This window comes from Xiphophorus hellerii, chromosome 21, assembly GCF_003331165.1.
Source record: "Xiphophorus hellerii strain 12219 chromosome 21, Xiphophorus_hellerii-4.1, whole genome shotgun sequence".
Taxonomy (NCBI): domain Eukaryota; kingdom Metazoa; phylum Chordata; class Actinopteri; order Cyprinodontiformes; family Poeciliidae; genus Xiphophorus; species Xiphophorus hellerii.
The window spans coordinates 11745945-11762576 of NC_045692.1; the positions used below are offsets into that span (position 1 = coordinate 11745945).

Genomic DNA, 16632 nt, shown 5'->3' on the forward strand with positions numbered 1-16632 from the left:
TGTTATCAAACTTGTGATACAACTTCTACGAAAAATTAACGGTACTAGGAAATCTTTGGAGTTTTCTTATTGGAGAGGCTAAGTGAAAAATTCGGGGGAAACACGCTAAATAAATGATCTGCCCGATGATCTATGCACTGACATCATTTAGGGACAGCTTACATTCAACAGTGAATACTAGAATGTAGCTACGTAACTGGATTACTAAAAATTTTTTTAAGAGTATTCAGTTTTTAATTATTGATATTGTCCTCATAATTATAACGATTATGTTGTCAATTACTGCAGCAAATTGAACTCTCCATGTTTTTCCATCTCCGCTTATGCCACAGCATGAGCTATCTTCTATTTTTTCTACTTTCAAAATAAATTAGAAGTGTAATAAGAACTTCATTAATATTCTGGCATGTGTTTCTTTTTTGCTGTTTTCTTTTCCTCTTTTGAGTAAATAGCATAGAAAGTACTTTGGATTGACAGGTGTATGCATATACACTAAGAAAACTTGCCTTGCCTAGAACAAGACTATTCAGAGGTGAGACAAAATATTTTGGTATATTTCGTACTTTTTCCACTAAATTATTTCCTTTCAACAAAGAAAAATGCAATTTTTTTTAAAGCAACACTTTCCTTTGATCACTCTAAATGCAGTGACATTGTTTTGTTTTTGCAGAGGGCAATGTTCTGCTTTGAAAGCATCAAAGTACGTGTTGAGCATGGACATAACTGCATACAGTGAAAGTCAGTCATGACATCTGTTCACGTTGATCAGAGCTCACGCACCACAATTTTCTTAACCATGTAGTAATTCACAAGAATTTCTGTAAATCCTGATTTAACACCTAAAATCTTTAATTGCAGTTAGCAAGTCACAATCTTCTTATCACATATTATATGGTCTAAAAGTACTTGTTAACTTTTTGATACAGAGCTACCTGATATAACTCTATTCGCCTCACTTTTTTCTACACTGAAAGCACCTGTATCCTTGTCTCACTTCATGCTCCGCTCAGACGTTAGCATCTCCACTTTACGGTTGCTTTGAAGTACTTTACATATTAAGTTGCCCCCTTTACTCCCAAAACAAACAGCAGGAGCCTTTTCTTTAAAAAAAGGTCGAAACTAGATCTATTGATTCACCAAGAACCTCACACAGCCGAAAGGAATTAATCCTCACTCTCCTGATGAGCTAGCTTCAATACGGACAGAGTACAACATCAAAACACCTCACCTGCTGAACATCACATCCAGCTCACAAACAGAATAAAAACAAAAGCCCAAAAAACCTTAGTGTAGAGAGGTGGGTTAAATGAGGGCAACATCAGTACGCAAAACTGTGCAATCTTGTGTACTGTATGGATAACCATCAAAAACATGAAAACAAAAAAAATGAGATGGACACCAAGATGAAATGACATCTGTAAACCATATCTGCTTCTAAAACAAGAGGAAGTGAGAGACAGAGTAGCAAAAACACCACTTTCAGCAGAGAGCAGAGATCTGCTGTCAAGTTTCATCAACAAAAAATGCTAAAAGATCACAGAGAGAAAAAAACCTGCCTCTCAAGCTGCCTTACATTCTACACCGCATGTTGGCTTGCCATTACTTGTCCTCCCCTTTTACTTTACCTTTGAGATTATCAATGTCCCCCTGTGGACGAACCAATTTCTTCCAACATGCATGTGTGAAAGTGCCAATGTTGCATCTTGTGAAAATTAGAAGGTTCGGGCTGTTTGCAGTCGCACAACGTGACAGTGTGCTGTCCAAAGAAGCGCTCCCAGGAGATTTTTACCCAAATAAGGTTTGTCAGAGTGCAAAATAAAACACAACCCTGCAAATTCATGAGGGCCCCCACAGACATGCACGGAAACACAAATAGCCTGGCCATCGACCACTTTATGGGAACATCTGTTTATTTAATGCAGTCCAAAGCTACACTGGCTATATTGGATTGTATTACGAGGAAAGGAGTCCCATATACTACAACTGCTCATTACAACCTCAGTAATAAACTATAGGCAGAATTACTTAACGCAGCATCAACAAACACTGAATATACTGCTGCTTTGTAATCATGGACCTCGTGGCTGTTTCTGGATTTTTTTTAATCAGAAAAAAATCCAGAAACAGAAACAGGACATACAGGGGTTGGACAATGAAACTGAAACACCTGGTTTTAGACCACAATAACTTATTAGCATGGTGTAGGGCCTCCTTTTGCGGCCAATACAGCGTCAATTCGTCTTGGGAATGACATATACAAGTCCTGCACAGTGGTCAGAGGGATTTTAAGCCATTCTTCTTGCAGGATAGCGGCCAGGTCACGACGTGATGCTGGTGGATGCTGGGCATGCAACAGTCTGGGTGGTACGCTTCTTTGGGGCTTCTCCACACCGTAACTCTCCCAGATGTGGGGAAAACAGTAAAGGTGGACTCATCAGAGAACAATACATGTTTCATATTGTCCACAGCCCAAGATTTGCGCTCCTTGCACCATTGAAACCGACGTTTGGCATTGGCACGAGTGACCAAAGGTTTGGCTATAGCAGCCAGGCCGTGTATATTGACCCTGTGGAGCTCCCGACAGACAGTTTTGGTGGAAACAGGAGAGTTGAGGTGCACATTTAATTCTGCCATGATTTGGGCAGCCGTGGTTTTATGTTTTTTGGATACAATCCGGGTTAGCACCCGAACATCCCTTTCAGACAGCTTCCTCTTGCGTCCACAGTTAATCCTGTTGGATGTGGTTCGTCCTTCTTGGTGGTATGCTGACATTACCCTGGATACCGTGGCTCTTGATACATCACAAAGACTTGCTGTCTTGGTCACAGATGCGCCAGCAAGACGTGCACCAACAATTTGTCCTCTTTTGAACTCTGGTATATCACCCATAATGTTGTGTGCATTGCAATATTTTGAGCAAAACTGGGCTCTTACCCTGCTAATTGGACCTTCACACTCTGCTCTTATTGGTTCAATGTGCAATTAATGAAGATTGGCCACCAGGCTGGTCCAATTTAGCCATGAAACCTCCCACACTAAAATGAGAGGTGTTTCAGTTTCATTGTCCAACCCCTGTATGTAATATGGGTACATGAGATTATGTCCCTATATTACACATTTCATGAAATATGGAGACATTATGCATTATAAATTAGTGTAATTGAATGTTCCTAGCAATTGCTTGAGTCATAGTGTTTGTTGTGGAAAATTTAAGTTATGGAGTATACACCTTCAAAAAATTATTGACACAACAGTAAGAGCTGCATTTGCAATAATTAAATTTACACGAGGAAAGTCCAATAGACCTAATTTTCTAAGGTTATACGTCCTTACATTTACTTTAACATTTACTATAAATGTTAAAGTAAATGTTAAAGTAACATTTAAGTTATTAAATGTCACTTTAATACGGTCAACATTTGACTTAACATTTCAGTGCAAGAAGCCATCAGCAATCCAAGAATCCGAATCTATCTACAAGACAAAGAAAAAGAGGATTCTCACACAAGAAATAGATGATACAAATCCGACAAAAAAAACTAAGCAAAATAATGTATTAAATTATTATCACCACACACTTTCTTGTTTAAAATCATTAAGCAATTTTAATGAGTTTTAGCTCATTAAAATTTTAATGAGCTAAAACTCAAAGGTACATTTTAAGGATTTTAGGAACAGTGTAAATGATTAGACACATCCAATAAATTGGTTTAAATCTGCATAGCACCGCTGCTTTTCATAATGCAAAACATCAGTTAGATAAACTCTAAAACTGTTTTTCACGTAACATTTTTTCTGAGTTTACTTTCTATTCATGAAAGCTAAATTGGTTCACTTCCATAGACTGCATGTTCTCATGACAACAAGGCAGGCCTGTCTTAAGTGTATTAACAAAAACTAAAGCCTTGAACAGAGATAATGGGTGTAACCCTGGTAACCTTTCTAATCAGACACTTTGCATGCTTTCATAGAAGTTTGATCGCAAATCCATTAATGCATTAAGCTGAAGGCCTGAATTATTTTTTTTACACTGGAACCATAGCTGCATATTAAAACCTCTGAAATAAAACATGAGACTTATGAGTATGATTTTCAAGAAATGCACTCAGGTGTGACACTGTCCCCATAATGAAGGATACATCAAAAATCACTTCTAGTTGTAGGCCAAATCGAAGTGAAATTAATCCTATTGATCAAATATTCTCTGTGAAAAATACCCTGGGACTAATCAATTTTCTAATTTGTGTCCAATTTGGTGAACGGAATGAAAAACGAACCTGGCTGCAAACCAACATAAAAAACCCATTTAGCCATTTTCTGCATCACCATCTGAGTGCATGCACAGTGTAGGTTCCTGCGGCAAGGTGACACGTGGAGTTTGCTCTACTGCAACTTTCCAGCTTCAATAGAAGACATGAATAAAGTACAGCTCATGAGATTTTAATGGGAAACACGCTCCGTCACCTGACAGGTTACACAATGCAAAGTCAAAACAATCAGGAGAAACCGTAAAGATTGTTTGCAGGAAACCTACACCATACAACAGCAGTTTAACAATTCACGGACTAATATGCATGATCAAAATATATGTTGTTGCATAGAAACGAGTGAGAACAATGTGTTGTTTATGAGGGCGACATAGTCTGTTTTCTGGAATTGGATAAGTGACGAAAATGCATGCACAGCTCCAACACTGCCTACGATCATCACAAACCGAGCAGAGTCTGCTTACAGGGTGGAGGTGTGAGCTCTGACATTGAGGTGTAAGGAGAAAAAAACATCTGCTCAACGTCAGCAAAACTGAGGAGCAGGCTTGAGGCTCAACGTGGGGTGAGAGGAGGTTGGCAACCCTCCATCTATACAATAGGAAAAGCAAAAGAGAGGGTCAGCTGCTTCAGATTTTTTGGGATTAACATCTGCTGAAGATTTGGACTTGACACGGACTGTTAAACAAGAAGGTTTGACAAGGTGGAGGCTCTGCATGGAGTCCAGTACACTCATCAAAAAGATTTTCCTGTTTCTCATCGAGGAGCTTGCTGACTGGCATCATTCGGTCTGCTCTGGAAATCTGCAGAGGATTGTTTGCACTGCACAGCACTAAGCTAGGAATGGGCTGCAATCGATCACATACCTTTGCAGCTGGAACAGATATTCTCTGGATCCAAGTATTTGATCCACCCCACTCAATTTCCTACTATTTGGTAAAAAAGCTGAATGAGCTCAGGGAGTTCTGAAACATTTACCTATTTGTCTCAATTCCGATATCCTCATAAGTTATTAAGCATATTCTTAGCAAATCTGACAATGCGCTTTCATTCAGCTGCTTTCCACCTTCCAGATAATCTATGGGGAGAACTCTTGTGGCATTTTAGGTTGGACTGGGAACTCAGGAAAATCTTACTGCAAAGTCCAAATAAAGTGCCTGTATCTGCAACAAGTTCACGATCAGAACTATGTTGACATACCTGTGCTGCGTCAAGTCAAATATAGAAAACAAAATATAGTAAGACATGGTGACATTTTTGCTATTTTGGCTTCAGGCAAAAACCACAGTTAGCAGTGGCACAATCTTAATTTTCTCAAATACCTACTTTCTAAAAAATACATCAAAAGAAATTCCTTTTGATCCTCTATTTAAAGGCATTCTTAGAAACTTTGTATCTTACAGATAAAATGATTCACATACTTTAATGTTGTACCTTCTGGCCATTTTTTTTCTTTTAAAGAATCTGACTTCAAAATGAAACAATGTACTTACTGTTTCATTGTAAGGACAAAAAAGGAAAAGAAAAAGTATGCTGAAGGTAAAAAAATTACTTTTCTTTGACTTTTAAAATATTTTTATTTAATATGAAAAAGAAGTATATGTACATCTTTCCATTGATCTATCATGGTCAAACAGAACAAACGTTTTTTGGTTCTCATCAAACAAGTCAGGATTTCTTTGTTTAAGTGAACTGACAATACCAGAAGGGGACAACTCAGCCTGTTTCACTTCCCAATGCAACAACAGATGACACTGTAGACAGTAATAGTTGCACTTTTGGGTGCATGTTATTGTGTTTGTAAGAGGAGGTAAAAATAACTGGACTTTGTTCTTCAAAGTAGACTTGCTTGTACTGAACAAACATCCAACCCCCCGTCGCTTTTTTGAGAACAAATCTTCACTGTTTGCTGTGGGGTGGTGATCAGAAAGTGAACCAAAGTCAGATGAGACAAAAGTAGAAAGCATCTCCCAGTCAGATCGAGTACCAAAAATACTTCCTGATCTTCATTGTTAAGCTGAATGCATCACAACTTGCTTTGCTCGAAAAGCATTTTTGACAAGCAGCATTGGTTTCACTGTAGGTTTTTTTTAGTTCAATGCAGTCTCTCTTACTATCACATTGGGGTTCCTGTTCCATTTGAAAGGATTCTGATGGATCACCACAATTGTAAATGACTGGTTACACCAAATATTGAACAGTCTAGAATATTTCAGGTGTCATGGATTTAAACTCCGATTACCTATAGACGAGGCTCACTGTCTATAGGTGAGCCTATAGACAGTAAGTCTCCATAGCAACTTTTTGATGGTCTATACATGTCAACTGGATTCTAATGTCATTGGAGAAAACCGTCCTGCGATTTTAAACGTGATCATCTGCAAAGCGAGGAGGTGGAAGATCCCTCTCTCTTCATGAATTCTCCAAGAAGCAGAGAGAGCACAGTTAGAATAGTGAATGATGACTGTGCAAAGTATTGACATCTAGCCCATGTGTCCATAGACATGACATATAGTTTTAAGAAATAAAACATATTTGTTAACATAGATTTTCCCCCACCACGATGGAATAACTTTGTTTTTAAACTTTGTTAGAATGAGATTATGATACTTCAAAAAAGAAGCAGGTATTTTAGGGATTTTAAGACTTTTTAAAAAGAGTGACAAAAGGGATGATTGAATGCTATGTCATTACAGGGTTGAGCATAATGCAATCTCCCCACAGATTTACCCTTATTGGTGTCATTACATCATCTGTTTGAAACAAATGGACACCAAAACACATTGTCATGAATGTCATTTGTGGTAGTTTACTACAGACAGAGGTACCTCAGATACCACATGCTGTATAATTTCAATAAGGTACACAGGTCTTGACTTAGAAACAGAGCGATGCCACAGAAAAGGGAGGATGGAGTGCAGCTGAATGACAGACAAACAATAAGGGTAGTGGAACAGCATTCATCTGTCAGAGTCGGCTCTAAGCACCATAACATGTCTAATGCCTGCTCATGACATCAGCGCAGGAAAAACTAATCTCACAGCCATAAGAGGACCCTGGCCTTGGCACCAGATCAGCTGAAGTAAAACATCAGGCTGCTGACACACCACTGTTTCTTCCTGAGAAACAAAAAAAAATGAAGACATCATTCATTGACACTCACCAGGAAAATTACAAACTCACAGCCTTCAACAAAAACGCCTTTCATCTTTCCTCTGCTTTCTTTTGCCCCCTCGTGTGTCTGCCTCTGTTTTTGTCACATGCAAATGATGAGCTGCTGGGATGAATACACATAATTCTCAGGGTTTGCTATTACTAGTTCATCATAAAACTAGGCTGAATGAATATTTTGAATATTTATTCAGCAAATTCAGCAGGAGTATGTTTCGAAGACAAGAGGTGTGAAATAAATAAAAGAACTGCTCCTTCAGTTACCAACAGTATTAATAACACTTGATATCTATTTTTAACAGAGACTAAATAATGATGTACAAATACATGATTTCATCAAATAGGAGAAGGGTGAATTTAATCTGTATGCTATCTACAGGTAGATGATTATTAATTTATCCACCTCATTGTTGTTGTGAAGCTATGTAGGTAGAGTAGTTTTGAATTTGAAACTGGTGTATGACATTTCAAGAATGTCACAAACACAAAAAAAAAAACTTATATGGTGACTAATAAAACAACATTATGTCTGTTTTAGTATAATCTCCTGTCAGTAAATATAAAATCATATAGTGTCACGGCAAAATGCACACAGCCTCTTCATGAAATATACAAGTAAAACAGATTGAGTGCTTTCCAATCTAGATAATAAATTTCCTTTAGTACTTAGTAAAACCACCTTTTCAACTTCGTAGTGTCCCGATCTCTACAAGGCAAAAGCATCCCACAGTATGATGCTGCATTTACCATATCTCATAGTGGAGATGGTGTATTGAGTGAAATGTGCAGTGCTAATTCTTTTACCACATGTAGGGTTTTGCATAAGACAGAATATGTCATTTTGATCTCATTTGACCAGAGCATCTTCTTTATGTCCTCCACTGTGCAAAGCATCCACTTGAGCTTATTTAACTTTTTATTTCAAACATTGTCTTCAAGCCTCATTTCCATAATAACTGGATTTGTAACGTGAGCCATTAATAGTCGACAGATTCTTCCTCCAGAACCATTGATCTCTACATTATCTTGATAGCTTTTCTAACTCATTTATATTTATTTCCTGCTCAGCCAGTCTTTTTCTTTTAATTATGGATTTCATAAGTCACTTTATTGTTATTTATATAATATGTTATTGTTCAATTTATATCGAGTCAAATCATTGCATCCCATTTTTCTTAATGTTTAGTTTATTTTTATATCCTGCTAGGCGTTGACTTGAGAATTAACCTTCAAATATAACAGCACACCTTAAGGGTAAATGGGAATGTGCTGCTCACAGGTAAAACCTTTTTGCTAATCAGGAGACTTCAGAAGGTAATTCTGGATCTTTATTTAATAATTAATAACTAATAATAAAACATATTTAATAATTTATTGAAGTAAGCGGGAGGCTGATGATAAATGCAATATCTTCAGATTTTTTATTGTAAAACAACAAAAAAAACCTAGCTGAAAACCATGTAAACTTGTTCTTCTACTTTTCAGCTGTGAACTAATAATACAATCACTACCCATGATGAATTAATCTTGATTCCATGAGAAATACAGTGTAAGTTGGTGTTCAGTTTGTTTGTTTGGTTTTGTTTTCATCTATTTGTTGTCTGGGTAACTAGGAGTAAAACGTTAAGCTCCTGGGATGTACAGTACTATAAAGAAAGCAGAGCTAAGCATTAAAAACACTCCAGTGAACATATTTCTGTTCAATGTGAAAAATGTCCTAATAGGAAATCTGTGAGTGAAAATAAAAAAGAAAAGCAAAATTGCATTCAGTATTAAAAATATGTATCTTTATTTTGGATTAAATAATAGTTTGTTCTCATGCTTGCGAAATGTGATGAGAAGAAAGAATAAAAGCTGCAACCGCACTAATCACTAGGTTTAAAAGACAAGAGGTCTTTTAAACACTGCAGATAGCCAGTAATTAAGTCATTGCTATCATTAAGCCATGATCAGCGATATGAAACAAGGCAGTCTATTATGTAAAGGCTCATTGTATATGCTTGTTTAAATTATATCCATAATTTAGGACTCATAATAGAGATAGATAGGGATCTTAGTATGGGAGACAATGTGGCACACAGCAACTACAAAACAGGCTGGGAGGTCAGGAAGCTGGTGAACATAACTCAAATGATAATTTAGTCTCGGTATTGACATGGGATTAATTCTCCTTATCTACATGGCGCACATGTTCCTCCCAGGTGTGATCAATAACATCTGCCATGTCTTTGAATGCTACCCGAATCGTCCAAATGTCACGTAGATCTGATTGCTGTGATCCTCAAACATAGTGACATTTTGCCCAAGCAAGCAGCAGACAAAAATAAAATATAAAAACCAACTCCAGCTCTGCAGAGGGGAAGTTAAATGTAACCACGAAGCAACATCAGTAAAAACGGGAGGAACTGAACAACACTTTACTAAATGACGTAAAGTGGGAAGAGTATGAGTTCATTCTGAAACATGTTTATAGTGGAAATCAGTGTCTTTACTAAGAAAACTGTTAAGGATTAGTTTGAGGTTAACAATTTAGCTAGTGACCAGAATCTGGTGATTTTTAGCTTGATCGACCATTAACCAGACAATCCTAAATGAAGAAATTAGATCTTTTTCAGAAGTAGTGAATGCACATATACATATTACACCTCATGCATTAACCTGTTCTATTTCGCAGAGAGCTTTAATCAATTCCAAGATAGCTGGTGAAGATGACAAATCTTTATGAAGTGACACATCATTCCTTTTGACTGTTTATCTCAGAGGCATCTCTGTGTCAATTGCTCCAGCAGTGGACATCAATACACACGACTGCTGTGGGGGTAATTATCTTATGATAGCCTCTTAGTTTAGGAAAGGTTAAGTGCTGTCTCTCGATGATTGGGCACCCAATCCATTGCTGAGAGAGGGACAGCAGGAGAAGGGCTTTGTAAAATAAATGCCTCAGAGCAAAAAACAAAAGAAAAACTTTAGTTCTCACTGATATGTGTAAATCCACACATATTAACCCTGCCCTACCTACGCCCACTAATACACACACACCAGTGGTCTCCAGATGGATGGTTTGTTTGATAGTGGTTGAAATGAGGTAGTGGACCAGTGATGTTCATCCTCCCTTTCGACAAATATGACTTAACACCCCTTAGAGACCTGAGTCATATTGAGGTCTAGAAATCAACAATCGACCTGGGAAACAGCAGAGCTGCACACCAATATCTTGCACTTACTCATCTAGGCTATACCCTCAAACTAACAGAAGGAGTGTTATTTTGTAGAGGAAGAGATGGTGTTATCCTCTAAGTGGGAGTTTCCTCCATAAAATGTTTAAAGAAATTCTTTCAGAGAATCAAATAGATCCAACCAAATGCCCAAATTATCAGATATTTTCCAAGGTGGAGGATCAATGACGACACAGGACCAAGCAGCAGGACAACAGCAGATTAGCAAACATTGCTTAAATAGCTCTGTCATTCCTTCCTTGACTTGGCATGTGTTGTATTGTGTTATTGGATGTGACCGTGGCACACAGAACTTTAAAGACAACCTAACAACAATATTGCATCATATGTTCAGAAACAATCAATCTGTTGGATCAATTAAAATTAATCCATATTTGCTGACCACAAAAAGGCATATATTTATTTTATTACAAAAGAAAACATTTTAGAAAAAAGTCTGTTAAAAGGGAGAAAGACTCACTCTGGGTAAAACTATTTTACCAGACCTGTCATGAGAAGTATTAGAGGAAAATTAGTTGAAAATATATGTTAAAATGTAAGGTTTTGACTAATTGCTCTAGTCTAAAGTTATTGTCATGCAGATCAAAGTTACAATAGTTTCTTTTTGTTGGGGTTTTCATGATGTAATAAGTCTGTATGGCTTCAGATATTGTTTTTTGTTCAGTAATATTTTTTAACTGCTTATTTAATGAACTATTGTTGGCTGATTTTTGTTTATTATGACATTAAATACATAAACACAGAGTAGTTTTGATTGAAAAAAGGTTTTTATACAGCAACTACAGTTCTTTTGTTTTAAAATCGTAGTGTATTTTCATCCATTGTGTAGTCGGATGAAAGGCATCCCCAAACCAAGCTCCTGGGACTCCCGGCCCGCCCCTGTAACTCACTGGTAAACAAATAGCTAAAAATAAAGAACACACTGCTGCATATCAGCACCTCCTCCAGAGCTGCCATTGGTCTCTTTCTTTACTAGAGTTTCTGAGGTTGGGATGTGGTTTTCCAATTTAAACTTGTCTTAAACATCTACATAACCTTTTTTTCCTGACGGGTCTGTTGTGTTTCTTAGTCTTTATGAGGCTATTAGGCGTTAGGTCTAATGCCAAAAGCAATTGGCTGTACAAGATTTTATTTGAATGTAGGACAGTAAAAGGCACCATAAACACAAACATAAAATACAATAAAATAAATTCAGGTTTGTTGTAACATTAAAAAAACTTCACAAAGAACACAAAGCTACTGTATCTGCCAACACGGGACTGATAGTTGCTTACTTCCAAATTACACAAGTAGCCAAAAGTGACAACTGAGCACACAAGCCTTTTGCTTTTTCGTTGCTGTAATTAACGCTGAAGCTAATCTGATGTCAGACTGGTGGTGACAACCTATAATGAAACACATTCTGTCTGTTACCTCCTCCCACTAATCCCAGTCAAGACAGACCTATTAAAACTCAACTCTTTGTTCTCTAAATATCCAATGTGTGCGGCTGTCACTCCTCGTAAAACTTTGATTCCGCAGTCAGGTTTCCTCTGTGCTTGTCAGTGATCATTTAAAACCCTTCAGGAACATTTAAGCTGTAGCTTCAAAGTGAGACGAGAACAACATGTTCCTTTGGCAGCTCCAACGCAAAGACAGCTATTAGCAACAAGAAATGAGGAAGATGAGAAAGATCAAAAAGATCAATCCCAGCGATAGTGTGCATTAAGGATAACCTCAGTGATTACTGCAGCACACACATGGGGTGGTGATGGTGGCAGACCACCCAGAGATGAAAATGAAGTCAAAGGGAAGGGGAGGCCACCACTACAGCTTACCAAGGCGCTATGTCTGACTCTCTAAAAAGCATTTATTTTTTTCCCCCAACAGAGGCGCAGAGCAACACCATAAACAAACTTTAACTGCTGTAGCTTTTTTTTTTTTAACCTCTTTTTATGATGCTGTGCGGTGCTTCCTCTCAGATACAAATACCTCATCTAAGCACATAAACAACTTGTCAATTAGCGAACTGGTTGTACAAACATTTACAACTCTGAAATTGTCGGGGGTGCTGTCGAATGTGTGGTGCAAACAGGAGCAGCTGCAAGATGAATAAAATGTGAGAAAATAAGTCAACTGTTCCCATTTGTTACAGATAAAGCTAGATGTTTACCTACACTGCTTAAAAGGGCGATATTTGTCATTACCATATCACTTTTAACTAGATTAAACCTTTCCTATTTTAGGTCAAAAGTGTCTGAGAGGGAAAATTATTATCTTTAAATTTAGAGGCTTACATAGAGTATGCCGTTTTAGAATTTGGGAAAGGCCAGATGCTTACCTCAAAGCTTTGAAAGCTTAATATGTTAATTCATACCATATTAATTAAACTGAGGCCTACCTGAGGATCTATTTTAAGACAACATGCTTTCCATGTTGTCTTAAAATAGATCCACAGGTAGGCCTCAGTTTAATGGAAAGCATGTTGTATTAAAACACACTGCTTCCTTGTGCCTCACAGAAGTCACTTTGGTAACACTAGCTGATTTAAACTGGGTTGATTTAGTCTGATTAAGTGTCAGGATGTGAGAAAAAAAGGCTATGTGTCTTTTATGTAGTATGTGTAAAATATCTGATTTAATCTGGATGTGTGTGTGTGCCTGCGTGTGGGGGTGTTTTTTTGTGTGCACAGAAAAAGCATGAGAGCTGAAGTTGGTTTTAAACTCATGATGAGCTTTGTGGATTGGAAGTTCATTAACATGTCTTGCCTGCTTTGATGCACTGATAATGTCACCAAGGATGGGATCAGAAACACAAGAGACAAATTATTCAAGTCTCATTTAACTTTTTCAGGATATGCATAGGCGGAAAAGTTTTACACAATAAGCAAATTAATAGGACAGCAACCAGCCTGTAGAGATGTGGGGAGCCAGCTGGAATTAGATAATGGAAACATCCAGAGGCTTATCTGGCTGGAAAGAGCCCATCTGTCTCCGTGCTCACTCACCGTCAGTGGAGCAGCCAGTGGATCCATCGCTGGAGCAGTAGCGCATCTCAATCCTCTGCCTCCCCACTTCCAGGAGACTTGGGTCGGGGATGCGTGCTTTGCAGGTGTAGCGGAAACGCTGCTCATAGTGGCCGCCGTTGTCAGAAATATTGACGGGTGTCCACGGAGTCCAGGGCGTTGTCTTCTTGAGGTCGGGGCACGGCAGGGTGTTGCAGGACTGGTACTCCTGTCGGCACAGAGTAATAAAAGTAAGAAAATGGCATAAACACATTAAACCGAGAGCTTTTCTCTTTATGTTGAGCACGTTCACAGGTAGGTGAACCTGATGCATTTGGAGGAGGCAGAGGTAATCACATCAGTTAGGCAATAATTAGCATGACAGAGTTTTCTGGTGTATTTCTCATGCATAATGAGGAGGACAATCACTGTTGAAAGTCTCAGCAGTGACTCATCACATTAAACAGCTTATTTTATGCGACATCTACAGACTTTTCAAAGCTTTCACTGTCACTCAACCTTGAAAGCCTGTTAACTCCAATTGAGTCAGACAACTCATACCTAAAATGCTTTTAAAACATTACTGAACAGTAAAACTGGATATCATAATTTGGACGTCATAAAGACTCTTTGAAAGAAATCCTCTGGATGTTTTGGAGCACAGTACTGGAAATGTGAATACTGGAGAGTCTATATATACTGTATATATAAATATAAAATGAGTTCAGACATGTGTTTGAGACAATCTCTACATGTAATAATTAAATGTGAATTGAATGATTCAAGTGAAACAATTCTCAAGGAAAATCTCTTCCTGCTATGAGTCATTTATTTCACACAACTAAACTTAGTACAGAAAGTAATAAAATCTGTCTGGTTCATAGTTTCTATGTTGTAATGTTTATTATCCCATTATTATTTTTGTTTATTATCCCTTAAATGGTGCCACAATTGAAGGAGGATGCATTTGTGGTTTAAGCAGTATATTGAGTATTACTATATGGACTCTGCCATTGAAAGTCTTGCCAAATCCAGCCTGAAAATGTAGCTTATTGCATTCAAATATTGACTCCTGTTTTGTCTGATTTTGTTTTTTGAATTAGATGACTGGAGCTTGAATAAAGAAGACAACAACATATTTTTACTGTGGAACCAACAGTCTTGCAAAGAAGAATAATCTACAACCTAAGGCACCTCCACCCAGACATCCCCTCAACATACTGAGACTTTTGTAAGTGGAGCAGATCCAGTAAGATTTTAATGAGTTTTAAAGTCTTATTTAATGTTCAAAGCATATGTTCAAGGCTTTTACTTTGAAGGCTTAAAAGAAGTTGTCTCTCATCTTTTATGTTGGCACATTTGAGGAAAATGCCAAGAACAAGTAAGAAAACTAGACCACTCTCAAGGCTGTACACATTTGGCTAAAAATTGACTCATTTAGCATTAGCAATCAGGCAGCTTGAGTAGAAACAACGTGGTTTTATTAAGCCATGTAAAATAAAATGGGAATTGGACTTTTAACTCAGTATCTCCCCTGAATCTACCAGATCAAAGCATTAGTCAAATATTTCTTGCAATCCAAACAAGATACAAAGGAAAATTCTCATTAGAAAACAAACAAACCAAGAAAAAGGTCATTGATCAAGATTAATTTGAAACCATTGGGGATGGATGGAGTGATGAATTTAAAGTGACAATTCAGTGGCCAATGAATTTTACAAAAAAGCCAAACAGAAAAAAAAAACACAACAGTAATAACAAATCCTCCTCCCACGTAGGATTGATTTTGGGAGCTGGGCAGTAAAAATGAATAACACCTCTGGAGCTCTAATGGTATGATGCATGAGAGTTATTCAGGAGTGCCATAGTTATATATATTTCCTCCATCTCCCTCAGCCAATATTCTGCTTGATTATATGATTCAAGGAGACATTAAGCAGGTAAATGGGAGTCCTGCCCCACCATATGCTCAGCCGGAAAATACGGAGTTTGAGGAAGTGACAAATGTGAAGTAAATGACACCCTTGAAGAGAAGGTGAGACGGCTGCCATTTTCCTCCCCACTTGTTTATTTATGCTGAGTAGAACTTGAGTGACTGCCAGACCTTGACAAAATAAGATAAGAGTTCTTTTCTGCACATCCGTCAGCCCGTCACATGGGATAGCCTGACAGGTCAGCTGAGGAAAAAGAGCTCTATACTTTAAATATTATGCAGTCCTATTTTTCATCATCTCACTTCCCTTTTTTCCCACCCAATCACACATCATGATCTTGCTTCAAATCCATCCATCCATCTTTACATTTTGTTCACCCATTTCTCACGTATTGCTCATAACTCGAATTGTGTCGGATCTATAGCCATTCCCTTTTCCCAGCGATATCTAAGTTTGATCTCTCTCCCTCTCTCCTCCCTTTCACGCCACTTTCTTTTCTCCTCCTCTTCTCCCAGGAGTACGAAGGTTAAAAACACAGGGAGGATTTAGATTCTGTTAAGGCCCCCATGATGAATGGGGGGTGTCACCTCCATCACACTTCCTGCCTCTCTCCGTCTTGCGCAGTAATCATCCCTAGACATTAATATTTAACATGGTCACGCATCAGGGACTAGCTCACAATCTGAGATTATTAACCAATAATGTGAGCTGAAATATGTAGAAAAAACAAAATTCAACCCGATGTGTCGCCATCACCTGCGGCGATGGGACAGCAACACATGGCATGAACCAGGGGAAAGCAAGCCAAACGATTCATGGGTGTTTGTTGTGCAAGTAGTAGATGGTGGCCAAACACAGTAAATATTTAATGAGGCTTGTCTGGTAAGCATTTCTGCCTTTATTCTCTGTGGATTAGCATTGATGCAGAGGGCTGAGGAGATAATTACAGGGTTTAAAGCTAAACCTCATTCAAGGTCTCTGCTCCACTATATACAGCTTACAGGGTAACAAGTATATACCTTGTAATACAGTGTAATAAATTC

General features: G+C 37.9%; 1 protein-coding gene across 4 annotated transcripts in view; it reads right to left on the reverse strand.

Annotated features, from left to right (window-relative positions):
* sema5a (sema domain, seven thrombospondin repeats (type 1 and type 1-like), transmembrane domain (TM) and short cytoplasmic domain, (semaphorin) 5A) overlaps positions 1 to 16632 on the reverse strand; it is a 151183-nt gene that overhangs the window by 15879 nt on the left and 118672 nt on the right. For all 4 annotated transcript variants that reach the window (XR_004337338.1, XM_032551350.1, XM_032551352.1 and 1 more), the window contains exon 16: positions 13659 to 13884. Coding sequence is in view for 3 of the 4 variants with exons in the window: in XM_032551350.1 (XP_032407241.1) it covers positions 13659 to 13884 (226 nt within the window). In the remaining variant the exon portion in view is untranslated. The remainder of the gene's footprint in view (positions 1 to 13658; positions 13885 to 16632) is intronic.